We start from the raw sequence: 26,967 nt of genomic DNA, 5'->3' as shown, positions 1-26,967 counted from the left end.
GATCAAAGGGGGGGCGGGGGCTGACCGTATATCGCTTTCCTCCCGAATACCCTAGTATCCAAAGTCTGTAGATTGTGTCATGATAGCTATTATTTGCGATGTACGAGGACTCGAGGTGTTGAAACACAAGTGGCAGTGGTGGCACCACATGGTTCACGTTACCCATACATACAGTATGTCCCCTCCATTCCCCCTCCTGGTGGCCTCCTCCCCTGAAGTGAGATCGACAGGCCACCACGCCACGTTTTAGGAAGACGGCAAACAGAGATTTTCCGCAGGCTCGGTAGGAACAGGCAGTCGATGGCCGCCAAACATGCATCAACCCTGGGGGAGCGGAATCGTTCGGGGGGCCTACAAGGTGCAAAGATGTTCGAACTTGCTTCTGAGGCAAACAAGGGCCGGGCCCGAACAGAGCGAGGAGGGGGGGGAGGGCGATGATGGATGGGTGGGTGGGAAGCCGAGAGGGCGAGAGGGCCAAATGGCGAATGACGACACACCAAGCCCGTGCCTCTTTTCTGACATGGGCTCCACTGGGCCTGGTTGCTTTTGGCTCACTACTCCCTAGGCTCTCTTCTCCGCCCTCCGTAGTATTCAGCACTGCTTAGCTGCTTAGATGCTTAGGCTACTGCTGGGCTGCTGGTCGCTCGCTCGCTCTCTTTCCTCTACCTGTGCACCGCCAAATCTTCTGATCCCTTCCAACGGCTCTCCGGAGAATTTGCCAAACGGGTGGCTGTTTGAGTTTTTTCCCCTTTCCGCTCACATCAGAAGTCCGAGCCCACGGCAATAGCAATTGGATTGGAAGATGCAAGAGCAGAAAAAAGAAGGCGGCGGATGGTTGTGCTTGTAGGCAAGACGGTAGCCATACATACACCACCAGGAAGACCCTCTCCGTAGCCATCCATCCATTATTTGCCTCTTGTCACCCTCAGACCGTCACAACCCCAGACCCTCTCTCTCTCCTTGGTCAAACCTTCTACCCCTTCTCTTCGTTTGCTTTTCATCCATCCATTTCCCTGTATCTCAACCCAACCTGCCACGCCTTCAAATTTCTCACTCTTTCGACACGTTGACAGGTGCCGTCTGTGCCAGTAGAAGTGCCGCATTGAGCACGGCCCCCTTTACATAATCATCCACGCGGATCGGGAACGCTGGCAAATCCATCGACGATCGGCTAAGGGGCACCTGGCGCAGTGTCCATCCCGAGAAGTCAAGCCATCAGGACCAGAAGAACAACAGGGAAACACACCACGCTCTCACAGACCACCGCATCGGGACTGCCCCGTAGTCCGTGACTCGGCGCCCCCCTTGGTTCCCGTCTCGGTGCCGTTGTTTTCTTGTCGGGCTTAACTGGATCTTCAGTCTTGACCTCCCCCCGTCGCTTTTTGTCCCCAAACGTCAGCGGCTTTAACACACTGCGCATCCGCCAAATACCTCGACTGGGAACTGGAATCTTTGTCCTCAAAGGACGGTCGATTGATCCCTCTTCCACCATATTCCCATTGTTATTGTTCTTATTATTGTAATAAATCCGACACACCTCTTCTCTGTTCCTCAAACTGTCATTTTTACCAACCACCTCACCTCGAAAATCCTCCGACCACCGACCGAGGCCAACAACACAATGCACGCCACGACCCGCTGTTGACCGCCCTGTACAAAAACAACAACAACACCGCCTTCATTCCACTCTGTGGTTGCCTCCTGCTCTCTCAAATCACCTGTTCTAGAATTCAACACAACCATGGCTTCACCCATCCCCTCAGACCCCTATGTGGCCTTGGGAGTCTCCAAAGACGCTGAGCTCTCTGCCATCCGCGCCGCTCACCGAAAGTTGGCACTCAAATACCACCCCGATCGAATAAAGGACGAAGCTCTACGAGAAAAGGGCAAAGACGAATTTACGAAGATTCAGGAGGCCTATGAGATTCTGAGCGACCCTGCTCGCAGACAACGGTATGATGATCAGGTGCGCTTAGCGGAGCTTCGAAAGGAGGCCATGATGAGAGAGCCGCCACCGACGAGCACCAACACTCGTACCTATCCCATGAGACCTGCACCGCAAGCTACCACATCAACACCTCGCGATTACAACGACCAAGGCAATTACTTTGAAGAGGTCCGCCAACCTCGCGATGCCTACGAATACAGAGACTCATATGAGGAACAACCTCCACGAGGAACCTCGCGAAAGTACGCCGAGTTTGAAAAACGCTCCGCGCCACCTCCCAAGACGGCCGAAAAATCCAGGAAACCCACGGGTGTTTGGCCTGGCATGCCTGCAGCAATGGCCGCAGGCAAATTCAAGGCTCAAGCAGAGAAGATTCGGAGCAGCAAGGCAGACGAAAAGCGAACTGACAAGGAGAAGAAGCGGGAAAGAACAGACAAAGCACAGACGAGAAAACCCGCCAACTTCGAAGGCACCGACAGCGATTCCGATTACACTGAAATTCGCCCCTCGATGAAATCCTCTCGTTCCAAGACTACCTCAGCCTCCGATCGTCCGTCGGAGAGACCACGCCCGACCCCACGGGCCGACCGGGCTCGTGACTTGGAGGAGGAGAGCTTTGATGAGAAATGGGAACGGCATCACGAGGAGAGCAAGGCCTACATGGCCAAAGCGACAAATCGGCCCAGCCTGGATCGCAATGGATCAGATGCTTATCAGTACTGGATCGGAGAGTCGAGGGGCAGCGGCCGCAAGAGTGGCTCGGACAACGAAAAGAGACCTACATCATCCAAGGGCCGACGAACACTTCCGGAAGACTACTTTGCACCACCCTTTACTAAATCTACCTCGTCTCCGTCCAACCTTCGGGCTCATGCGGAAGAGCGTGTCCCACCCAGACCTACGACGCGGGAGCGTGAAAGGGAGCGTGAGAGAGAGCGCGAACGAGATCATGACCGCGAACGGGAGCGGGAACGGGACCGAGATCGTGGTGACCACCGAAGACCACCCCCTCCAGGCCTCCATCGTTCCCAGACTACACCGATACCTAAATCATCGTCAACGAGAAAGGACAATACACCGGCCAAGGGCTCCAACTTGAAGCATGGCGAGACAACCATGCACGACTCTGGGTATGGCAGCAGCTCGAGTCCGCACACCCCCGAGATGCGAGAAGAGAGCCCGCCCAGGTCGGGTAAGTCTCGATACCCGTCGACCACATCAACCAAGTATCAAATTGTCGACCCAGACATTGATGCCGACGAATATGGACGTACACCCAGGGTGCGCGAGGTTTATGGTGACTACGATGACCGCTCCCACAGGAGATATCACCGCAGCCCCGAGCCCATTGTGGTGGAACCAATCCGGGACTCCGATCGCCGAAAGGAGAGACCGGACCGTCCTCGAGTTGACACCAAGAAATCGTCTCGCGGCGCTGCTATGATGCAGGACTTTATCCCACCCTCTCCTACCTTGCGACGAAACGAGTCGGCACGATACGAGGACCGAGCATCCCCACGTTCTCCCCGCGACACGCCACCCATTTCGCGCAACAACAGCGGCCGGGAGAAGTCATTTGGCGAGCCCACCGAAGAGCGAGAGCCCTCACGGTATGCCCGACCATATCCCGCGGACAAAGTCCACATCACCCCTCGCCGAGAACCGCAATATTCGCAGTACGAGTATCGCGAGCCCGATGAACGAAACCGGTTCCGTGACGCTGCTCCCCGGATGACACCCCGGCGGCCGTCGGTGAACGCCTACTAGCGAGCTCAGTCAATGACCAACACATTCTTCGGCTCGACATGATTTCAGTTGCAGACCTTCTCTCACATATATATCAGGAACGGGTCCCACCCCAGGTCACCTTTGGACTCGCTGTCTTTGTCTAAACACTAGCTTTCTGGGCGATGGTTGGGCGCGGATGGGACGGAAGGGGGCACGGGCGTGGTTGGATGAATATCAAGAGACATATGGAGCAGCATCCGAATGATATGCATCTTGAAGGAAGAGGGGTTCCAACAGACATATATTCCAGGTCGACAGGACTTACCAGAGCCTACACCATGACACGTGTAGCGCCCGCCTTGAACAAAAGGAAAGGAATTTGTCTGGTTTTAGAGAGGGACAACCGGATTGTATAGCTTCGTAAATGACAAATAATTCCCCAGTGGGAATTGACGAAATGATGAATCAAATTGATCACAGAGAACACGGATGCATGGCCCTGTTTTGCTGTTGGAATTGGATACATCGTGTTCTGTTATGAGATTTGCTTGGGCCCTTTCAGTGGATTTGTTGTTGACATGCGACGCTGATGGAGCATTGAGGTCGAATTAAGCGAGAATAAACGCCCCCGACGTGCGTCCATCACGATTCCAAGCAACAAGCAAACAGCAACCCTGCAATTCTGCCCTCATATCCTAGCAATTGTGCTGTTTATTCTCTTTTGTCCGGCAAAGCATCGTTTCCCTCCCCCATGATATTACAGCATTGATCTCACATCACCGTCCAGCACACGCCCTTCGACCTTCCACCCTGAAATCCCGCATTCTCGCCCCCTTTGCAGACCGCCATTCTGCAAGCCCCTCGATACGAAGCATTCCTGCCTACGAACCGCGCAGCCCACTTCCGTTCACGTTAGGGCCCGTTGAGCCTTTATTCTCCGGCGTCGTCCACGTTGCGCCTGTCGAGCCTGTCCGAGGAGAGGATTTGTTCGTATGGGCACTAGGGTCTCGCGGTTGTACATGGCGCATTTACACTGAGAGGAGGGGAGGCCCAGCTTGCGCGCCTCAATAGTGGTCAATACTGCTGATGGCGGGCACAACAACTGCAGGACCTTCAACTATGGTCGTTAATGGGACCAGGCCACCATACGATGCCGTGGGATCCGCCAGTCAAGAGGTGAGTTCGCGTCGTGAGGGCTGGGTTACACGCTCCCTGCATGGCCTTTTTGACAATCCTGACACAAATGACACACCAGAACACGACCGCAAACAAAACTCGCCCGGGAGGCCTGCGCCAGAACTCCTCAGGATCGACGCGTACACCGTTATCCGCCGTGGCGGCGAACCGCAAAGACAGCACTGGCGTCAATGGACGGCCGGCCCCTCACAGTAGAGTGGAAGAGTTGGGCCAGCGAGACACAAGTCTGGTGCGGAGTGGCAGTGAATCTGACAGCTTGCTTGATCTCTACAAAAGCAACCCGAGCAGCGGTAACGTGAGCCAAAGCCACGCCGACAATGATATCCCCGAGAACATGTACCGTCCCAACGAGGATGATCCCGAGGGCTGGATCCACCGGGACAAGTTGGCCAAGATCGAAAGCGAGGAATTACAAGCGGCCGGGATTAACCTGGCCAAGGCACGGAGGAATGTGAGCAAGGGTGGCGTGCAAAGAGATGCCAGTCGTGGTCGACGCAGCGAAGACCGCAATCCGTCCGAATTCCGCAGAGTCGAGTCTGAGGAGACGAAAGCACGATTACCTGAACCTCTAGCGGAAGCCGAAGAGGATGAGAGGGCGAACTGGGATTTCCGCACTCCAGAGGAGATCGCGGCCGATAACGCGTCGTCTCAACTATACCTAAGTCCGACGCTGAGGAAATCAGGCTCGAAAATCCCCGTGTTGACGTCGAGCCCTCTCCCCATACCGCAAGAGAGAATTGAGCGAGACACGCCGCTGGTCAGGAAGCGTACTATTAGTAATAGTATGAGTCCCGAGGACGGTCTCCCTGTCCTCAAGATGAGAACCAGAAAGGGGAGCATAGGGAGCCAGGACGAAGGCGACTCTATGTTTCTCACGACACCTGTTCTCCACAAGCAGTTAACCTCCAAAACATCAACACCGACCAAAAATCGACCCAAGACCGCCCAAGGCTCACCCCCTGGGACGTCAGCCGGACGCAAGACATCTACCACGGCAAGAAAACCTTCGACCAACGCCAAACCCGGCGCCGCACCCTCCACAAACCAACGGCCGGGGACGAGATCTGGAGAACTGGATCGGCCTCGGACCGCGGTGAACCGTCCCGAAGGAGATCCACCGTGGCTCGCGACCATGTACAAACCCGATCCCAGACTCCCTCCTGAGGAGCAAATCATCCCAACACACGCCCGCCGGCAGCAACAAGCACAGTGGGAGGATCAAGGTGCGGTCCCGAGCACGTATGATCGGAACTTCTCCCCTCTGGCGATTCACACGGGTAATGGACAGGTGAAGTCGCCTTCACCAGTCATTCCTCAGTCGGCGCAGCCGGGCGAAAAGGAGACCGGGGCCACAGACGGGGGAAGTGCCTGGCCTCTTAAACCTGGGCCGAATGTCAGGAATTCGGGGGCTGGTAGCATGAGACCCAGTACTGGAGGAAGCATGAATGGCGGATACAGTACGATGCCCCGAGTGACCAATCCCGCGCAAAATACGGGGATGGGCAATATCACGTCGGTGCCCACTCAACCGAACACCAGGATGCAGGTACAGCGGGTGCAGCAAGATGATGTGGAGGAGAAGGTGACGGAGAAGGGCTGTGGGTGCTGTATTGTCATGTGAGGTAAAGACCTCAGAACCGGGCACTACAGCTTTCTTCTGTACACATTTACCAAGACGTGGGCTTGATTTTCATTTGTGCCAGGGGGGTTGTGTGTGTGTATGTGCGTGTGTGTGTCCCCTATGCTTGCTGTTTTCCATGATTGCAATTTTAGCGGGAGTGATCCATTTCTTTTCCTACCGTTTTCAGGTCTTCGCTAGGGCATTGTTGGGTGAGGGAGAGAGATGGTGGAGAGCTGAAAGAGGGCGAACGAAAGCCTTTTTTGACTATTTCCAATCCTTTTTTTTTTTTTGATAGCCAAATGGGCGGCGGTGGTACTGAATCGAGAGTCCTGCCCGCCGCGTATCTCTGGCAGTGGTGATGCTGGCGCGACCTACCTGTCTCGGTTTGAAAGTGTCCCAAAACAAAAAGGGGGGTTGAAGGTAGATACCCCGTGTGCAAGCGGCATGGAAAAAGTCGAAATCCCAAATCCCGAGAGCACATTCATTATCTTATTTGCACTCTGGCACAGCCCTCGTAGCGACATAGCGGCGACGTAGCGACGACGAAGACCCGAAAGGTGCGAAAGGCTTCGGACGATGATGACATAATAATGGCCGCCGCCAGTTTTAGAGGCAGTGTGATCTAACCATATTTGGCCTCCCGGTATTTGGATTTCTCCGGCCAATTGTATCCGTGATGACTGATCTCCTACTCACTATTATCGCAAGTCCGCGGCACCGAATACCACTAAACTGGCCCCCCCTCCCTCCTCCTCCTCCTCCCCACGCTGCTACACTACTTCTTCTCCTCCTGCCAGCGTCGTCATCGGCGTCCAAGATTTGTCAATCTGCATCTCCCCCGAAAAACCCTCTCTTTCCACACATTGACCATCCTGCGCTGATTCCGCCATCGCTGTCCTTTCCCTGCAATTGGTAATCCTGCCCGAAACACCACCAGAAACCGAGAATTCCAGACCTTACCTCTTACTGCACAGCCGGGCTTTGCTCTGAGGCTATCATATCACAATCATATAAAACAGTGCCCTTCCCCCTCTTCCCATCAGATCAGAACACCACCAGCAATACAAACGAACAGTCCAGCAAACCGCCACAATAGCTTCCTCAATCCTCTCCCCGTTCCGCAGCCTCGTCCGCACGTTTTTCACCTCACCGTCCGTGTCGCCCGCCGCCATGTCCGCCGCCAAACAAAAGGCTCAGCAGATCATCGACGAGAACCCCGTCGTGGTCTTCTCCAAGAGCTACTGTCCGTACTGCCGCGCCTCCAAGGCGCTGCTGAACGATCTGCACGCCAAGTACTACTTGCTCGAGTTGGATGAGATTAGTACGTGGCGTCTCTATCTGTCCGCAGCTCAATGCGGGCTCAGCTTTCGTATTTCTTGCCAGCAGTTACTGACATGTTTTTTTCTTTCAGACGATGGTGCCGCCCTCCAGGACGCCCTCGAAGAAATCACCGGCCAGCGCAGCGTCCCCAACATCTTCATCGACCACAAGCACATCGGAGGCAACTCGGACCTCCAGGCCAAGAGGGCTCAACTCAACAACCTCTTGAGCGCCGCAGGTGCTCTTTAAGCGGAGATGCGAACTATATAAAAACCTATACAATGGCTTCAGCGGCAGCACCTGCCTCAGCTAGATTCTGTTTCGCAACCCATCGATGTTGTTTGGCAGGACAATTGAAATTTGCTTCCCAAGACACACACACACACAGAGAAATAGAGAGAGAGCGCGGGCTCAGTCTCGATGGTATCCAACCGTCTCCTCGTCCGATGTGCTTTAGAAAGTTGACCGAAGTGGGTGGTTGAAATCATCGACAACATAAAAACAAGGTTGCCTTGCCTCTCGACGGATGGATGGGTGTTATAAGCAAGCAAGAGTGATAGATGAAGAATGCCATACACTTCCAACGCAAGAAATCTATTTTCCTTTTTCGGAGGGGTGGGTATTCTTCTCTGTCAGATCTATACAGATCTGTCGTGCCAAAGAAAGCGGCGAGTCTTGCAAGATAGAGATATCCAGCGCAGTCCAGTCCAGCTCAACTCAGCCGGATTCTCCGAGTCTGTTACCCGTCCCTGATATTCTGACAACGAGGTATGAGAAGAGTGAGTGAGTGAATAAGTGACTGTCTGACTGTCTAACTGACACGCAGCAGGCACGGCGCTGGAGTTGGAATCCCGCTCGCTCGCTGTGCTCATACCATATATGTATGTATCTCGTACGGCGCTGTGAGAGATAGGTACTGGAACGGGAACTGGAATGGAAGCTGGAGACGAAAAATACAGACACCACCCTTGTTTTTTCCCCGCTGGCCTGGCCTGGGGGTTAAAGACACGGGAGGGAGGAAACGAGAGGAGAAACCAAGTCATTCCAGCACACGAGGGTGAGCGCAGCACAGCACAGCAAATCGAGTTGAATTGAATGGGATTGAAGTGAAGTGAAATTGCAAAAAGTCCACCAAGTCACAAGTCGTGAGTGAGATGATGGGCTTTTCAAAGATCCAGGGAGTCTTGTCCTTTCCTGAGAAACATTATCATGCCATCAATATACACACAATACGCGATATGCAATACGCAATTTATGGTGTGATATGTTATTTATATATATGTAATGGTACACGACAACCTATCTGGTTCTTCTTCTTTTTGGTCCCTCATGTTTGCTACAACTACATAGCAAATAAGTAAGTAAAGCCCTGTGTTTTGTGTTTTTGGATTCGAGAGAGGAGAGTCACTCCCTCAATGCAGTGCCATGTTTGCAGCAATGTCTTTCACTCATCATGCGGCTGGTCCTCTCCTCTCCTCCTTGACCCCAGCGGCATCTCTCCTCAGCGGGAGGGGTTGCAACCGACCACCATGTCTGATTGCCTCAGATGAGAGACAACGACACAGAAACAGGATGACAGCCCACGTCATTGCCCCCCATCCTTCTCTTCCGGACGTCCTCGCTCTAGCCTCTGAGCTTGCTCGCTCATACAACCTGCGTCGCGACAGTGCCGACCGGCCGCTCCACAAATTCCATACAGCCCTCGACGACGCTGCGCCGCGCGTCCTCGCTGCTGACGTTCTTCCCCGCCAGGTAACCCAGCCACAACAGCCGGCCGACCCTCTCGTCGGCGACCACGCCCATCTGGATGCGGTCGCCCCGCTTGTTGTCCTCGTTCCACACGGTCATCTTGCCCTGCGCGTCCCGCACGAGCAGGAGGACGTCGCCCTTGGGCAGCTTCCGCCGCGCCAAGCCGCCGAACGCGGACTTGAAGTCGTTGAGCGCGGCGCCGAAGGACTCGTCCTGGAACGAGTCGTCGTGCCGGTCGGACGCAAAGTGCGCTGAGCGGGCCGTGATGCCGCGCACAAAGCCGTCGCGGAGGTGCATGAAGTCGGTGTTCCTCGTCGGCACGATGCGGAACGCCGTGCGCAGCTGCCCGTCCTTGACTATGTCGTTCCAGATCTGCTCGCCGCGCTCCGGGTCGAGCAGGAGCTCCTTCAGCTGCGACTTCTCGCTGGGCACCAGCGTCGTCGCCACGCTCTCGCTCGGCGGGACGGCGGCTTGGACGAGCCGCTGTTGTAGGGCGGCGATGTCGGGGATTGCAACGTAGAAGCCGACCACGTAGACCTGGATGCTGAGGATCGAGACCGTGCGGATCCCCAGCCCGACGAGCTGGTACTCGACGTCGGACTGGCTGCCTTCATTGGCAGATGCCGGTGTAGAGGGAGGTGCGTCGGATGCAATGTGGATGATTCGAGGGAAGAAGGGGATCGTGCTGGTGCCAGTGGGTATCTGTTCGACGTCTTGAGGCTTGGAGGACGGGTCGACGATGGTGCCAGGGATGGAAGGCGGTGCGTCGAGCCGGACGACGCTGGAGGGGGATTTCTCTTCCGTCTTTGATGATGATGCTCCAACCTGCGCCTCTTTTCTGGGATCCGGGTATAGTGATATCGTACCAAAGATAGCCAAGGTACAAGCTGCAATCCCATAGCCGGCCCAGCGCATTCGTTTCACCGTCCTGGCTCGCTCGGCTGCATCCTTCCTGATGTCCGTCTCCCGGTTCCTGTTCTGGTATTTCCGACGGAGCGTCTCGGAGGAGCCGTAGGTCGGGATTGGGGAGGGGAAAGAGGATGGGGAGCTTGTAGCCTCACAGCGTTGGGTGCTGCTCGAGAGGAGTCGGGTGAGGTGAGGGCTTGACTTGGGCGGGTACAGGGATGTGCAGCGACACACCCGCCTAGAGAGGAGGGTACGAGCTGACGAGGCGCTCATCGTGAGATAGCCACTGTGAGGAACGCTGGAGAGAAGAACACAGAGCTTGGTGGTTGTGAAGCCTACAGGGAAATAGTATGTATGGGAAAGCCACTCAGTAATTCTTAGTGGTGACAATGGCACATTTTATGACGCCAGCAGTGCCAGTAATAATTAATTACTCCGTAGTTAGTGCACGATCAACTTCGGCGAAGATTTCCCGGCCGAGCACCAGTTTCGACCACGTTCGTCCTTCCAACAGGCATTTCTTTGCACCTCAACGCGCACCGAGTGATCATCTAGCTGAACAGCGGAACAGTCTTTGCTGGCAGCCCTTTGGCTCACTTTCAAACAGCATCCAGACGTTGTTGTTCGTCCTCTGTGACATGTTGCTCCAGCACACTGATATCCAAACTTGCCGTGATCCCTGCAAACCTTCAGTGGTCTCGTGCTCATCGGCATGGTGCAGTCCTTTGAAAGGCGTGGGCCTTCTCATAGGCATGGAATATCTGTTGACTCATTGCCAGCCCTCATCCATTGGCAGGGCCATTCGGATTTGAGTCTCCAGCCTGCGACGCCGCCTGCTCGTCTCCATTCGCCGTTGAATCGTGCTGTTCATCGAACCCAGCATTCCTCAATACCCTGTCCACTTCCTTGCTCACGCCTGGGATCCCTTCCTTCAACTTCTCTGCGAAAATCTCCGTAAACTCCCTGAATGCCTGCTGTTTGCCGTTGATCACCGCGTTACCTCTTTGCACGTTCTCCACGAAATCTCGGGTGAAAATATCCGGGTTGCGGCCGTCGTCGACGTAGTCCACGATCTCCGGAGCGATCGCGACTTGGTGGATGTAGTTGTTGGGGGATTCGGTGGGCGAAGTCAGGTGTTTCAACTGGGAGAGAGAGTTGGTTAGATCGGTTAGCTTGTCTACCAGCAAATCTTGAGTGTCGGGGATGTAACCGTGGGTCTGAATCTGGATGTCGGTGAGATGCTGAATGATGTCTTTGATGGTATTGTGTACATTGCTGGTGTCCTTGACAGGTGCCATTGCGTCGTCGTCGGTGTCGGGGTTGCGCAAGAGCCGCTCGGCAACAGGTCGATCCTCAAAGTCGGGCCCCGTGCGATCGGGGAAGACGTAAGACTGGTCGAGTGTCCCAGGAGTAGTCGAATGCTTGCTCTCTTCAGGAACCGGTCTGTATTGATCGTGTGCAATGCTAGATCCACTGGTAGCAGCCGGAAGTTCCTCCTCAGCACCCCTCCACAGGTCACGCAGCCCGTAGTCCAAACAAGTTTCCTGAGGTGAAGACGCGTTGGTGACAGGAGTTCTGGAATCGGACAAGGGCTCGACCTCGGAGAAGATAGATGGCGCCCCAGACGGGATTGTCCCTGGAGACGGAGCAAAAGCAGCCGCTGAGACTGCTGTTGCCACGGTATCTGCTGATTCTAGAGCAGAGGTCGAAGGAAATTGCCTTGGCCGGCTGTTGAGGATGGTATGCAACCCAGGAACTTTGAGCGTCACAAAAGATCCAGCACCCGCACCCTCAGACAAAAACTTGCCGACCTTGCCGTTGTACCGTGGGAACTGTCGCAGTTTCTCCCGGGGGAGACGTATCCCGATTCTGTAGACGTACGGGGTCTTCTTGTGACGGACAACACGTTGTGTGGCATCATTTTGAAAGCGATTGCCAGCTCTTCCAGCCCTGCCGGTGGGTGTTCCGGCGCCACTGCCACTCGCGGTGCCCGTGCCTTGTGGGGTTCCAGCTCGGTGATCCTGGTCGCGCCCTGAGGGGGTCGACGGTGGATTGGCGTGGCTTGAAGCACGAACCGCCGGTGCCACCCCGCGCTGAGGGGTCAACGCCTTGTATGGAGCCATGCCTTAACCTTGCAATGGACGACCATGTAAGGGGGTGCCGATGGAACGGGGAGGATTCTGTGGATTTGAAGGGGTTTGTCTAGGGGAATGGAAATGAGATGAAGGGGCAGTTGAAGAGAGAATCTGGGAAGGAAGAGAAACAAAGCGTGCAGTTTGTCCATTGCTGCCTTCATTCACCACCAACTTTCACATCACTTTCATTCACTTCTGACCACATCTTACGCGTGTCGGTGCCTGCCCTAGATTCTACATGTACTCTACCCTCACCGTTATACTTCTTTGGTGCGCACGGAGCTGGTGTTCTTCGGCCCGTCTATCGAGGTCTCCACCATTTCAATGCCGGCCAGACTGGGATACCGCTTGCTGAAGTTGGTCTCCCAGTCTTCATCCACCTCGGTCGCCGCTGGGGCATTGACTTCACTCGTACTCACCGCCGCCGACTCCCCTACGCCGCCTGTCCGCAACACCTTTGGTTTCGGCGGCGCAGTGGGCTTCTGTCCTCGGGGGTCAACTCGGGAAAGATCTGTCAACGAGGCTGGTGCAGACGCCACCACTTCCGGGATGCCGTGTCGTTCCAGTTTGCCGGTTAATTGATGAGCTTGGGGTGCCCGGGACGGTTGATGTGGCCGTCTATCGTCCGAGTGACCGTGCTGCTGAGGGGCTGGAGATTCCGTGTAATGGCCATAGCCGGTGGCTGTCTTTTGCGCAGGCCGATCATTTTCGCTCAGTAGCGACTTCACTCGGTTCTGAATGGTTGCTGACCGTCCTACACCTCCACTGCTGCCCACAGCTCCGCCTCCTCTTGCTGCTAGTCGCTGTCTATACTCTGCGGCTGCCTGAGCTACTCTTCTTTCTTCCGCCTCGAGTTTGCGCTTTTCCATCTCCCGTCTCATTTCGGGGGACAAATCCTCCATGTCATCCCACGGCTGACGGTCATCGCTGAGATCCGTCGCCTCAGAGCCTGCAATTGGGGTGAGAATGTTGATAGGGTCGCGGGAGGGTGAGTCACTTCGCTGTCGGTGATGAGTAGGGTCGATGTTGCTCTCAAACATCTTGAAAGCGTCTCCAAACTTGCCTGCCAACAATTTGGTCGTGCCCGCGATATTAGGGACGATTGATGGCAAACTGGCTCGTTTGAGATGTCTTGAGCCACTGCCCAATCTCCTATGGTGCCGGCGCGACTTCTCTTCCTCTTCTTTGGCCCTAAGGAAATCCACGTCTGAGGCAATGTTTGTGGCGGATTCGACATGCGTCAAGGGCGCCATTTCAGGCTCTGCACTCTTGAACGTGGCGTCGTAGTCAAGGCTTTTGATTTCCGTGTCTTTGATGTGAGTCGGTCTCGCCCCGATGTTAACGCTGGCGGGTCGGTTTCGGAAATTGAGTGACCTTGACCTGCTCACTCCAGAATTGAGTTCTCGCATAGTCGGACGACCACCCTCCAGAGATGGGCGTGATGACGTGGGCGACCTTTGCTCCAGATCCCCAGCAAGTTGTGACCTGTACCCATCTTCTCGAAGTAGATTTGCAAGCCTTGATACGTCTTTGTTGCGAGAGGGTCGGGGCTCCCGAGGAGGTAATTCCATGGTCTCGTATTTCTGCGTCACCGCCACTGCCACTTTCGGCGGCTGTTCGTGAGGGAGGAAGCGCTGTATTGGACGATTTGGAAATGGTTTGGCATCCGTCGTAGGAGGTTGTGAAGGAGTCGTCATGGTGCCAGTGGACACCATAGAGGGTTTGGGGGCTGTGACCGGTGGTGGATTAACGAGGTTCGCTCGTGCTTGCGACTCTTTGCTTTCTAGGGACTTTTTATGCAGCAACACGGTCTGCGATTTGCTAATGGGCGCCGGCTTTTCTGTGGTTGGTTTCGGCTTCGGTGGGCTGGGAGGCCTGGCAAATGCCTCGTCGGCGAGAGCATTAGTAACTCGTTGAGCCAAGTCCGCCTCGACAGGTTCTCTCTTTTTCTCCGATTGAGATTCGAACGCAAACTTTTGGCCCTTGTCCGTCATTAACGAGAACTGATCCAATGTTGGGAACCTTAAGGAAAGCTCATCTTCGACAGAAGCCTTGTTTCCGTCCAGCGCTGCAAAGGGATCAGGGTGTGAATCGTCCATCATTCGGAGAGGCGAGGGGCTTGGTTTTGCGGAGCCATGGTGAGATACAGGTTTGGTAGGCCGTCCCCGTCGCATTGGCTCGATATCAGGAACAGTTGGAGGAGCTGTCGGCTTGGGAGGAGACAAGGTGGCCCCGGCCCTAGACTGTGAACTGGACGGCTGTGGAAGCACTTGGTCTTTGCGACTCTCTGACTGCGTCCGACGGGCATATATGTTTTCAAAGGCCAATTCCCGGCCGTCCAATTGACACGCCTTTTGGAGCACCTGATAGATATTGGGCCGGTCTGTCGGTCGTTCCCGAAGCATCGAAGCAATGAGCAGTTTCAATTGGTCGGAGAATCGTGGATAGCCGGGAAACTTGAACTTTGCGTTCAGTATCGCCATCTGCCCTGCTTCTTCAAATGGCGTCGTGTAATAGCACAGCTTATACAGAAATACCCCAAGGGCCCAAATATCCGCTTTCTCGTCAATGGGTTGTTTTCGGTAGACATCAATCATTTCCGGACTGCGATACTGTAAGGTCGTATGGCGGTTGATATCGTCTTCAATGAGACGTCCTTCTGCAGCGCTCGTAGCGGCCGGTCGGGCAGGAGCAGCCGAGCCAAAATCACACAGTTTATATATCCTAGATGAGCCATTCGTGGAAATGAGAACATTTTCGACTTTGAGGTCCCGGTGCAGCAACGGGGGTTTCAGGTAGTGCATGCACGCAACTCCTTCGGCCACATCCGTAAAGATCTTCAGGATTTCGGGCTCGGTCAACCTGTTCTGTAGCCGAGTGTTCATGAAGTCAATGAGCCCTCCCCCCTGACAAAATTCCATGAGCAGAAACACCTCGTATCCACCGCCTTTCAGCTGGGAAGCGTGCGAATCAATATACTTGACGATATGCTTTTTGCCCCGCAGTCTTTTCATGGTCTCAACTTCTGTCCGCATGTTGGCCAGGTGCTCCTTGTCAGGCACGGCCACTCGCTTGAGCACGGCTTTCTGATTCCCATCGACGGGCCGAGGGAGCAGAACAACATAGACATGGGCAAAGCCACCCTCGGAAAGATAGCGCTCGATGATAACCCGGTGATCTCCCACCTGGACTTTCGTGCCTGGCAAGAACGTGCCAGCTGGAGGCGCATGGGTTGGCAGGACGGGGGCATTGTTCGTGAAGGGTACCTTAGACCCGAGCTGAGAGGCGTAAACTGCCATGGTGGAGCTGGGAGTTGAGGTCTGGAGGGGGAGCTTCTGAGGCTTGGGATAGGACACGATGACCGCTCTCTCGTTTATCTGTCAATCATAGCGGAGAGGTAAGGAGGGGAGCAGAGGGAACGAGGCCACCAGAGGTTGACGGATGAAGGCGGAGGGATGCGGACAGTCCTTTATCGAACGCGAACCTCAAGGCAACCTCGAAAAGAAAGGAAAGATTGTGACTTTGTGCCCCCAGGTGTACTCCGGACAGGTTGCGCTGTATCAGGTAGGCACTTTAGGCGGAACTTGGAGTTGATGCATGGGGCAATGCGTGCTCAATGGGCCTATAAGGTTTAGCGACCACGGGACCCGTTGGGTGGTACATTGTCGGCTGCCTCGGGGGGCATGACGTGCCCTCCGATCTTCCCTGGTGACTTACCCTTACTTCAGCCGACTCGGTCCGCAGACCAATTTTTTTCCACTCTCCACAACCTTACAATGGTTCCTTGAATAACCAATTTTTGTTGCCAAACTATTGACTGCTGTCTTCTTACTAAGATATTATCCCTATCTTACCAACAGTATCCGAGAATGTCCAAAAAGAGAAAGATAGATCAGGTCCAAGATGACTCGGGCATTACTCAAGAACCGGTGGACCAAAAATCCCAGACAGCGACTCCGAACCCCCCTGCAAAGTCGAAAGGACAGTTGAAACAAGAGAAATCAGAGAGGAGAGCAAAGAAGCAGAGAAAGTCGAGGGAGCGAGAGAAGGGACAAGAACCGTCTGCGGGTGTGGACACGGTCCTTCCTGTACCCAAGCCAACGTCGACAGAGACAGAGCCAAGTCCAGGCGATGCGAAGAAAAAAGAGAAAGTCGCAAAGACACGCAAGGAAAGGCGAGGCTCAACAACTCCAGGGGATGACGGCGATACGAAAACGACGACTCCTACTCGGTTCATTGTCTTCGTTGGCAACCTACCTTATGAAACCACCTCGGAGCAAATAAAGGAGCACTTCTCGAAGCTCTCACCGACCTCGGTGCGCCACTCGACGGACAAGAAAACGGGGAAGAGCAAGGGCTATGCGTTTGTCGAATTCGACAGCTACGACAAAATGAAGACGTGTTTGAAGCTGTACCATCACTCGATGTTTGATCCCGCCGGCAAGGACAATGGGGCAGATGACGAGAAAGATTCTGGAGACCAGCGATCGCAAAAACGAGAAAAGAAAAGCAAAGGACGAAGGATCAATGTCGAACTCACGGCGGGCGGTGGTGGGAAGAGCAAAGACCGGCAGGCCAAGATCAAGACAAAAAATGAGAAGCTCAAGGAGGAGAGGGAGAGAAGAAGACTCAAGGAGAAAGCTGAGCGCGAAAAGGCTGGACCAAAGACAAAAGGGCCGCCGGAGACTGGTGCAAATGCCACCGCTGTGGCGGGCACTGAGGTCAAGGATAGCCGTGGAGACATCCATCCCAGTCGACTGTCTCGTGTGGCGCATTGAGCGACCAGGATCTCGCCGTGGATGGCTACAAAAATGCAAACTTGTCATGAAAGGGGCCTGCTGCGGCCGCCGCCGCTCAAGATATTGGATGTGAATCCCTTCCCTATATCAACGCCTTCTTTCCCGACTAGATTGCCGCTGTATTATTCGTATGCGCAAGATCATCCCCCGGCCAAACTTTCCGGTGTGCGCTCAGAAGCTGGCTAGCCCACGACAAGAAAAATTGTAAAGGGATGGGAAAGCGGCAACGCAGACACTGTCTATACCCACCTCTTGCGATGCACCTCGAGTCAAAAACAACGCAAACTCCCAAAAGATCCCAATCCAGAACAGGCGTGCCCAGGAGACTACTAGAGGATGGTACACCTCGACTTCTTTTTGGTTGTCGCGGGTCGAGGGTTGAGCACGGCTCTGTGTTCAAAGTGAGTACAGTGCACGGTTTGCGCATAAAGAGATTTCTCTCACCTGATGGCTTCGTCGAAGACGCTCTTCAGATTTCGCTGCGTCAGTGCAGAACATTCCAGATATTTAACCGCTTTGATTTCCTTGGCCACCGCCAGTGCCTGTTCGTAGGACACGGGTTCCATCTTCTTGTTCCTGAGATTGTCCGCGGTCGCTTTGTCTTCCCTCAAATCTAGCTTCGTGCCAACAAGGATAATAGGGACATTCGGGGCGTGGTGTTCAATTTCGGGGTACCACTACAACAAAGCCATCAGTTCCGAATTTCCAAAATCGTCAAATCATCAAATTTCAGGAGGCGGGTTCCTACCTTTGCCTTGACGTTGTCGAAGCTCGGGGGTGATACGATGGAAAAGCATATGAGGAAGACGTCCGTCTGAGGATATGATAGTGGGCGTAATCTGTCGTAATCTTCTTGACCGGCTGTATCCCACAATCCCAGCGAAACCGGTTTCCCGTCTACCATGACGCTGGCCGAGTAATTGTCAAAGACCGTGGGAATGTATTCGCCAGGAAATGCATTGGTGGTGTAGGATATCAGCAAACAAGTCTTTCCCACGGCACCGTCACCGGTTACCACACATTTTATGGATTGCGTCGGTTGCGCCATGGTTTTTTCGATTGAATGGACTGTCCAGACCAGCAAAAGCGAACTGGGCGAGCTTGAGGTTGAGCAATTATCGTCGTGTTGACAATTTCCCACTTGCAGCGGCGGGCAAAGTGTCCGTCTTTGTTCGGCGCAGGTTTGACAGAATGAGCGGCGGATTAGCAAACGCGAACCGTGTCCAGCGGTTAAGCGCGTTTGTTGAAGGTTTTCGTCGAGCCCGCAGTGTAAAAGTCACACTGAGGTTGAGGGGACCTGCAGTTTGGTGAAAGGATCGAGTTGGCTGACAGCTGGCAGAGACTGGTAAAGAGACACCGCTTGATGCAGTGTAAAGAAAGTGCACAGTAGGTTGCAGCAGAGACGCAGGACTCTGGCCCAAGGAAGAGCAAGACGAGCAAAGTTCAGGGTCCAGGGGGGGGGGGGGGGGTGGCAGGTGGTTCTGCGAGGGACCACACCACTATTACCAGTCGGCACAGTCCGCGGTCGACGTCGCCCGGGGGGAGGGGGAGATGGTTTTAGACTTGGGATTCAGATTGGAATAGTCGACGAGTCAAAGAAGCCAGCCAAGGAGTATGACCACTGGCTGAGGCAGTTTCTGAGACGCTGGAGGGTTGGAGACTCGCTGGAGAGAAATCTGCGACAAAGGAGCCAATGGCCGGTGGTGGAGGTCGGGTGAGGGCTAACAAGGAAGCATTTCGAGGCCAGTCAGGAAAGCAAAAGCCTCCCAGTTTCGCGCCATTTGCCCGTTGTGCCCATCACAGTTTCCACCAAGCTCCTATCGCTTCATCTCTTTGGGAGAATGCTATAGCCAGCTGTGGGTGACCGTGTTGACCTCACCGTGACAGTAATAGCCCAGCCATGGATATCTCAATGTCGCCTTACCCGCTGCTATTACCAAGGTATCCGTCACCTCTCCAAACATGAGCTGGTTTCGAAGACCTTCACCTCTAATCATGTTGGTCCTGGATGATTCCCTTGAGGCACATCCTAGATAAACAAGACAAAATATGGCCTGAAAAAGGCTTCAATGGGAGGAGATGGAGAGGAAACAGCCAACACATGTGGTAGAGACAACATGAATATCCGAATGACTTTGGCCAGATGTGAGAGAACTAAGCCAGGCTCTTCTTCTTTCTCGCTGGCAGAAGGAACACTGACTGCACTTATAAGAAGTTGCTACAGAAGGTAGCCGATGTTCATGGCGTATCGTATATCTACCTCTGCTTCTCCGAGCCGCCCAGTCAGTGTCTGTCTGCACAACCTGAGAACCTCATCTCAGTCCTGTTTAGACAAACCACGGGGCACAAACCATCTACCAATGACAAAAGTACCATTCATGCATGGCCGCACCTCCCCAGTACCAAAGTACATACATTGATACGAGGAGGAGTCGGCTGACCATCAATTGGTTGTCCACGCTTTAGTTCTCCTGCTCAGCTTGTCATGCTCTTCGTATACCTGTCATGCAGCTCTTCTCTTTAGGTAGAGTCATGTCTTGATTATTAGCTTTACCAGTATCGATCGGCCGGAGCCATGGGCGGCACGTCGATTCTGGTTGCCCAAGATCTAGCCCGTTCTCTGAACCAAGATCTGACCAGCGACGTGCAAAGCAAGGCCTTGTCACGGGGCTTTGGCCCAGAAGGGATGTCAACGCTGAACCTCTTGCAGGGCTTACCCCGGAGCGGATAGGCCCTAGGAGAGACGAGCTGTCGGTATGGTGGTTCCTAAGCCTTTGGTAAGCCCCCAAAACAGACAATGATGGCCGACAAGCAAAGGTGCACGGGGGCTGACTAACAGTCAAGCAGAAGCTCATGGGTGCCATGGGACCCATAGTGCCGCCGATTTGTGAGGGAGTCTCCCACCCTGCCCGTCATGGCCACTGAAATCAGACACCCGAGCCGCCTGAGAGAGCTAGTGGGCACGCCTATTCCTGCTAGACATCATCACCCACACCCTGTTGGTGCCGTTGCAAAACAACGACTGCCTGGCGACCTTCCTCTCACGAACTTTGCAAACAACACCAATTACCCTTTCGGTTGGCCATGGTATAGCGCCCCGGCGACCGCCGAGAGCTCGAAGACGGATTTGTATATTGCTCCCTGAACTCTCAGACGGCCAGGCTTGCAGAAAGGCAATTCTCCGGTCTTCAAAAGTCTGACATCCCTCCTTGGTGGCCGACTTCTCCTTTTAGAAGCTGCCATCGAGGACTATCCTGAGCGGACGAGCAACGCTCCCGCAGAACTACCGGGACGTCATGACAAAGGTGTCGACCTCTTCAACCAGCGTGTACCTTTATGGTAGCTGGGCGCCCCTGATCCTTTCCCTCTAAATGTTTGTGGAGTTGTCCTGTCTCCGTCCACGAGGACTTGAATGCGGCTTGGGGGCCTGTCATCGCTATAGGCCTCTCGTTCCCTACTTGTACCACCTAGGTTCTTTGCGGTTTGGGGATCTGGGGAGTGAGAAGTAACCTCCACCATGGCTACCCCTGTCTCAAAGAAACCACAGCGTCGGTTTCAATTCATTGACAACAGTGATGTCACCACCATGGGATCCAATTCCACCCAAGTCCGGCGCCATGTCATGCAGGAGTACATGAGAGAGAAGCGATGGGAAGCTCGCACTCAGTCCAATCCTGTCGAGGGAGCCGAAGCACCGGCTCGAAAAAAGCCCGACAAGCCAAGGTCGCAAACACAATCGCGACAGCGACGTCCGCCGACCGAACGGTCAGTTGCTACAGAAAATGCCGGCGGAAAGAGCCGTCGGGATAGCTCCATCGAAGAGATCGATCGTCATCTCGTGGTGGTTCGGGCGAAGCCTTCGACTGCCTTCCGTATAGGGTCGACGGCCTTTGCCAAATTGGCAGATATGGTCCCCGATGCTCCATTCACTCCGCCATCCTCTATCAAGTCCAGCGATCCGTCCTCGCCTCAGAACATGCGTTGGTTATCAAGCGGTTCTCTGTCTCACAGCCCTGAACCAAAGTCATATCTGAGTGCTGCCCGAACTGACCCGTTCGACGCTCTGCCAATGGAACTAAGCCCTCAAGACCAGGAACTATTTGATTTCTATGCGAACGTCATGCCAGCTTGCTCGTATGGATTTGAACGACGGAGTCCACTTGCACACAATTGGTATCTGACTGTCTTCATTCCCGAAGCCATGAAGGGCGCCGTGTGTTTCCAGAATACCATTCTTGTCCACGCCGCCAACACGCAGGCTTGGGTCCAAGGTGTACCAGAGACACGTCTTGCCATCGAGCATCGGGCTAAAGCATCGCAACTGCTCCTTCACCACTATCAGCAACACCCACACGACACCTCAGATGCCACGATATCCGCCACAATTTCTGCCGCGGCACTGGAGGACTTTGACCCGCGCATAGAGCGCCGTATATACGCGTGGATGCACTGGGAGGCCGTGGTGCAAAAGATCAGGGACCGAGGTGGGCCCGCTGCTCTTGTGCAAAACAACAGACTGCAGATGTTGATCAACTGGTCCGATTACATCTTCTCGGGATATAAAGGTCATGGTGCTACCTTCTACTTTGACCACCCATCGTCACCGAGCCACTCAACCGACCAGGAAGCGGAGGCTATTGCCCGTGCTGAGATCGCCGAGCAGTGTGAAGAATTCATCACTTTCCTCAAGTGCGCCGAACATCTTGCCCTCGTGCAAGCGGGCTTGCAGACCAACCCAATCTCAAGGAACCAGCAACCCTTGCGATACTCGGTCTTTTCACCTGGACAGCCTCTTCACAGTCTCCTGGCAAGCCCGAATGGCCCACGCTATACGGATACGGGACAGTTCAAGCAGATCATATCCAGGTTAGCTGCTTTGATGACGATCAACACCGCCATTTGGGAATATCGGCACTCGATTGAGTACAGCGAAGCATTCTTTGCTGAACTTATGGACAATATCATGCACAACGAACTGGACCGACACATTTCTGTGGAAGCTCTGATACAGATTTTGTTGAGCGAAAGCAACAATCCTGCCTTGCTGCATACCGAAAGACCGTGGTTCGTGGGGAGAATGCTGAAAGTGTCCAAGCGCTTGTCACGGCCAACCTTTGAAAAGCTGAACGACTTACTCCTAAACTTCTTGTCGCTGGGGCCGGGGCTCGCACCCGTTGTGTTGGGTTGGGAAAGCGAATTACGCGCAGAGATTCTGCAGGCCCCTTTGGTCAGCTACCAGTCCCGGTTCATGTTGGAACCACCATGAATCTTCAATTTTTTGGTGGCCCAGACCAGCCGAAAATAATCCCCCAGCTTGGTTTGCTTACCCATCTGCGGGGCTTGCAGCACCGGCGCCCACGATGTCCAAAGGTTGTATGGCACAAGCAATCCCAGACTTTAGCAGGCTGAGCCGAGGATTTCAAAACACAGAAGATCGGCACCCCCCGGCGGAAACCCTGATACACTCTTGCCTGAGGACCAGCGAATGGTAGGATGAGCTGCCTCTCCTATTTGTTCTAACCTGATACCTTCTAGCAGCCTTGCATGGCACTGGGGGTCTTGAACCACAGGTGGCTTTGCTGCTCAAGTGTCAATGAACCCTCCTAAGCAGAGGGTTTTCGAATACGAAACCAAAACTTCCAGGGTAACGCAGAAATTGGTGGCACTACGCTGGGAAAGACGGCTTCACATGTGCGGCTTTTCCGCGCCCACGGCCTCAGAATACGAAGTGCAGTTTCTTGGTCGCCCGCTTGAGCCTTTTAAGTGGCCACAGCGATCCGGGGAAGGGCGCCATCTCTTCCTACTGTTACCGAATCGCCCCTGCGCTCTCGACACCTTGTTGAATAGAATAGTGCAGGGAACACCTCGTCTCTTAATCGGTCAGCTCGGAGACTTTTTCAGCAGTTCAATTGCTTCACCCTTTGCATTTTCGACACAGCAATATCTGATCAGCAAGATAAACCACTCCTCCAAGGTAATGCTGCCTTCGGCAGCTTCCAATGACTGCAAATGCTTTTAGTAGTCTTCTGTTGTACTTTTGCCTGCTTGGGGGCTTTTCTTTTTGGTTACGGTAAGTTTCATCGAGCTTCTCTCCCAACAATGCTTCCATTGATATCTGTGACACTGCAACTGCCATATTATCCACCCACATCTAGGTACAGAGCTCCCACTGCCTGGAACAAACCAGCACGGACTTCTCTTTTCTTATGTAGATACTTCAGCCTTTGATAAGGCGCTAACATGGGACTGGTGATATGAGCAGATTCCGGCATCATCTCCTCTTCGATCGCCCAAACAGACTTCATCAACCGCTTCGGCAACGGAACATTAGCGGACAACACAGCAGGCGGAATTGTATCATCCTTCACAGGAGGCGCCATAGTTTCATCGCTCTTTCTCAATGTACTCTCTGACAAGTACGGCCGACGTGCCGCCGTCTTCCTCGGAGCCTTGTTAGCCTGCTTAGGAGGCGCACTGCAAGGTGGTGCAAATACCGTCGCAACTGTCATCGTTGGCCGAGTAATCGCTGGTCTAGCCATCGGGCTGCTATCCGCCACCATTCCAAACTATTGTTCAGAGGTCGCACACCCGAAGTATCGGGCCTTGCTTGCTGGGTTACAACAATGGAATATCGGACTTGGGTGGGAGTCACACTCGGGTAATCGTCCCTGGCTCCGATAGCTAATGGGAAGCCAGGTTCGTTTGTGCTCAGTGGATCGGCTATGGAAGCTCGTTGGTCCACGGCCCTTTCAGCTGGCGGTTTCCACTCTCGTTCCAAGTGCTACCGGCCTTGGTCCTTGCGGCGGGAATTTGGTTCTTGCCTGAGAGTCCTCGATTCCTCGCCGAGCGCGGAGACACGGCCCGTGCTCATGCGGTCCTAGGAAGGCTCCACCGAAGTCACGAACTTGTCGAGGCCGAGTATAAACGCATTCAGGACAATCTTGAAGCGGAGCGGAAGTCTCGGATGGGATGGATCGACCTGGTTCGAGAGCCGCGCCTCAGACGGCGGGTGCTGTTGGCATGCGGGATACAGCTTTTCACCATAACATCTGGGATCAACGTCATAAATTAGTAAGTTGTCTGGAAGGTCCATCGTCGATGATGCGCCTGCTATATACTGATCAGAGACTAGTTACGGACCCCGTATCTACAGTTATCTTCATTTCAGCACGACCAGGTTGGTGCTCACCATCGACATATCTGGATCTGATCACGTGCTGATGCGATATAGATCTCTGATGATCATTGGAATATACGGTGCCCTTGCTCAGGTCTACAATACCATCTGCATCGCGTTTGTGGACCGGGTGGGACGAAGAAAACTGCTCATTCCATCCATGATTGGTATGGGAGCAGCGCTCTGCGTCAATGCAACGCTTTCGCATTTCTACATCGACGGAAAACAAGACCCCAGCCGCAATGAAAATGCCCTGCGAGCCTGTGTGGCCATGTACTTTGTCTTCTCGGTGTTTTTCACCAGCCTCGGGTGCATTTCCTGGATCTTCAGCAGCGAGATCTTCCCGACCGCAATCCGGGCCAAGGGCACCTCGTTGTCTACGTTCACCAACTGGGCCGTAAACCTGATTTTTGCACAGTGCTCGCCACTTGCACTGTCGAGGATGGGTTATCGATACTTTTATATCTTCACCGCCTTCAACTGGGTGGCTGCCGCCGTGGTTTATTTCTTCTACCCTGAGACCCAAGGGCACACTTTGGAAAGTGTGAATGAACTGTTTGGTGATCTACAGATTCAAACTTCCGCTGACCCGGCCGAGAACGTCGTCCTCACGGCTGCGAATGAGGAGAAGGTCATCGTGGAAGCACAAACAGGCGCCACTAGACCGGGTCTGCCTTCTACGTTGGTGAATGCGGTTTAGACGACATTGGAGGCTGCCTCCCCAGACACACCAAATTGCATTATCGTTGGTCCTCATTACAAGTCAACTTGTGACCCTTCGAACGGCGGTGGGTAGGAGGTAACTGAGATGCGACTGCGTGTCCCGTAATGCATCCATCTGCTTCGTTTCGCTTCGTGTGCAGCCTCACGGAGTGACATATTTATATATGACATTGAAATCATGCCCCATAACGATGCTGTGCTCCTGATCACCATCCTGCAGAAGCAACAATTGTGCAATTGGTGGGACGCCAGGTACAGCGAATTAGTCGAGCTTGCTCGCAACCTCGAGCTGAGGATTCATCCGCCGGACGTATTTGGATGTTCCGATAGATTATACTATGGCCATGTTCTCCTGCCCCGAGGAGCCCGTGTCTCAGCCGCGATTCACCGCTTGTTGGCGCATGGGCGATATAAGGCCCCTGGGGCTGCATTTGTGCCGTGACCTGAGCGACACTTATCATCACCATACCCACCTCAGACACGCAATGAAGGTATCCGACTGGCCCTGGAACCGTGCGCGATCGGCGGACCCCCCAGGCGCATTAGGCCGGAGTTAAGCAATGGTGGGCAAGACCAGCCACGCGATAGGGTGACGGGTCCCCAAATGCCACGCGAAGGTCAAGTTTTTGGGAGGTTGTGGTAGGACGAAATTGGGGACGCCTTACTGATCGAGCATGGAAGACCGACATTGACGAGATTGAGCAGAGTCAAGCTCGAGATATACCATGGAGACGAGCTTGCGGCGGGACATACCAGGAGCTATATATAACTACAAAAGAGCCACCATGACGTCCTGGTTTTCGGTCTTGCAAGCGTTGTTGGCTGTTTGTTTCGGGGCAAAGACGGCAGCCACCAGCTGCTAAGCTAGGGAAAAAAGAGAGACATGGGAAGTCTCTAGCCTAGCCATGCATCTTGTCCTCTTCGCCAAAACAAGGGTGGCACCTAGCGACAGCCCTGTCCTACCTGTGATGCCCGTGCAACCTTTGCCAGCAACCCCATCACTACTCCATACTACTGACAGCACCCGCCGACGAGCATGGCGGTTGCTACAAAAGGCCTTGAGGACCCAAAGAATTCAGTCAAAACCAGCATGCGATCGGCATTTGCCCACCAGTCACCACGCAGCTCCGGGATCGAGCCTCCACTGTTTGCGTGCATTCGATGGGCCTGGCAACCCAGCTGCCGCTATTGAAAGACCTAAAAACGGAGAAACAGGCAAGCCTAGCAGGGCCCCAAGAGGGGAATACAAAGGAGGAGGAGGGGGGGAGCGAGGGGTCCATCGCACAGGTATCCGCTTCGAGGGCCCAGCAAGCCATCAAGCCTTTCAGCCAGCAATTCCAGCTTCCACCCGCACGACCAGACCCCATGTCCATGTCCAATGACGCATCCTTCCCCGTCAACGACGGTGCTTTGGTGATAATGTCACGGCTTCAAGTGGGGGGTGACGAGTGCCTAAAGGGCACCAAGCCAGCCTGGTGGGTGGGAATGGGTGGTGGAATGGGTGTCTATGTCCACAACCCTTTTGCCCTTCCCTCGTTTCCCTTGCCTCCCATGCTGCCCATGCTCCTGCCCGTGCCCTTTCACCTTCCCTTGTCGTTGGGCGGGCGGGTTTTCTCGTACGGCTCGTACCACTGAAGGAGGTTGATCAATTCCCAAACCTCTGC

General features: G+C 54.2%; 10 protein-coding genes across 10 annotated transcripts; 6 read left to right on the top strand and 4 right to left on the bottom strand.

Annotated features, from left to right (window-relative positions):
- Nucleotides 1–1,741: 1,741 nt before the first annotated feature.
- On the top strand, nt 1,742–3,715 carry AYL99_07129 (hypothetical protein; the record flags this gene model as incomplete). The annotated part of the gene is made up of 1 exon (XM_018838638.1): nt 1,742–3,715. The coding sequence occupies one exon, from the start codon at nt 1,742–1,744 to the stop codon at nt 3,713–3,715; it is 1,974 nt and encodes a 657-aa protein (XP_018691406.1).
- A 1,080-nt stretch (nt 3,716–4,795) lies between these two features.
- AYL99_07128 (hypothetical protein) lies at nt 4,796–6,494 on the top strand (the record flags this gene model as incomplete). Its single annotated transcript, XM_018838637.1, has 2 exons — nt 4,796–4,852; nt 4,932–6,494. The coding sequence occupies 2 exons, from the start codon at nt 4,796–4,798 to the stop codon at nt 6,492–6,494; spliced, it is 1,620 nt and encodes a 539-aa protein (XP_018691405.1).
- A 1,170-nt stretch (nt 6,495–7,664) lies between these two features.
- Nucleotides 7,665–8,063, top strand: AYL99_07127 (glutaredoxin; the record flags this gene model as incomplete). Its single annotated transcript, XM_018838636.1, has 2 exons — nt 7,665–7,815; nt 7,906–8,063. 2 exons carry the CDS (start codon nt 7,665–7,667, stop codon nt 8,061–8,063), a joined length of 309 nt encoding a protein of 102 aa, XP_018691404.1.
- A 1,395-nt stretch (nt 8,064–9,458) lies between these two features.
- On the bottom strand, nt 9,459–10,742 carry AYL99_07126 (hypothetical protein; the record flags this gene model as incomplete). Its single annotated transcript, XM_018838635.1, has 1 exon — nt 9,459–10,742. The coding sequence occupies one exon, from the start codon at nt 10,740–10,742 to the stop codon at nt 9,459–9,461; it is 1,284 nt and encodes a 427-aa protein (XP_018691403.1).
- A 509-nt stretch (nt 10,743–11,251) lies between these two features.
- AYL99_07125 (hypothetical protein) lies at nt 11,252–12,592 on the bottom strand (the record flags this gene model as incomplete). Its single annotated transcript, XM_018838634.1, has 1 exon — nt 11,252–12,592. The coding sequence occupies one exon, from the start codon at nt 12,590–12,592 to the stop codon at nt 11,252–11,254; it is 1,341 nt and encodes a 446-aa protein (XP_018691402.1).
- Nucleotides 12,593–12,861: 269 nt separating this feature from the next.
- AYL99_07124 (hypothetical protein) lies at nt 12,862–15,903 on the bottom strand (the record flags this gene model as incomplete). Its single annotated transcript, XM_018838633.1, has 1 exon — nt 12,862–15,903. The coding sequence occupies one exon, from the start codon at nt 15,901–15,903 to the stop codon at nt 12,862–12,864; it is 3,042 nt and encodes a 1,013-aa protein (XP_018691401.1).
- Nucleotides 15,904–16,473: 570 nt separating this feature from the next.
- Nucleotides 16,474–17,382, top strand: AYL99_07123 (hypothetical protein; the record flags this gene model as incomplete). The annotated part of the gene is made up of 1 exon (XM_018838632.1): nt 16,474–17,382. One exon carries the CDS (start codon nt 16,474–16,476, stop codon nt 17,380–17,382), a length of 909 nt encoding a protein of 302 aa, XP_018691400.1.
- Nucleotides 17,383–17,732: 350 nt separating this feature from the next.
- Nucleotides 17,733–18,451, bottom strand: AYL99_07122 (hypothetical protein; the record flags this gene model as incomplete). The annotated part of the gene is made up of 3 exons (XM_018838631.1): nt 17,733–17,793; nt 17,848–18,080; nt 18,152–18,451. 3 exons carry the CDS (start codon nt 18,449–18,451, stop codon nt 17,733–17,735), a joined length of 594 nt encoding a protein of 197 aa, XP_018691399.1.
- A 2,469-nt stretch (nt 18,452–20,920) lies between these two features.
- Nucleotides 20,921–22,669, top strand: AYL99_07121 (hypothetical protein; the record flags this gene model as incomplete). The annotated part of the gene is made up of 1 exon (XM_018838630.1): nt 20,921–22,669. One exon carries the CDS (start codon nt 20,921–20,923, stop codon nt 22,667–22,669), a length of 1,749 nt encoding a protein of 582 aa, XP_018691398.1.
- Nucleotides 22,670–22,763: 94 nt separating this feature from the next.
- AYL99_07120 (hypothetical protein) lies at nt 22,764–25,280 on the top strand (the record flags this gene model as incomplete). Its single annotated transcript, XM_018838629.1, has 5 exons — nt 22,764–22,776; nt 23,666–24,044; nt 24,100–24,474; nt 24,536–24,580; nt 24,635–25,280. 5 exons carry the CDS (start codon nt 22,764–22,766, stop codon nt 25,278–25,280), a joined length of 1,458 nt encoding a protein of 485 aa, XP_018691397.1.
- Between the last annotated feature and the right edge of the window lie 1,687 nt (nt 25,281–26,967).

Source organism: Fonsecaea erecta (genome assembly GCF_001651985.1).
Source record: "Fonsecaea erecta strain CBS 125763 chromosome Unknown Scaff6, whole genome shotgun sequence".
Taxonomy (NCBI): Eukaryota; Fungi; Ascomycota; class Eurotiomycetes; order Chaetothyriales; family Herpotrichiellaceae; genus Fonsecaea; species Fonsecaea erecta.
This window is presented reverse-complemented; position numbering and strand designations above follow the sequence as displayed.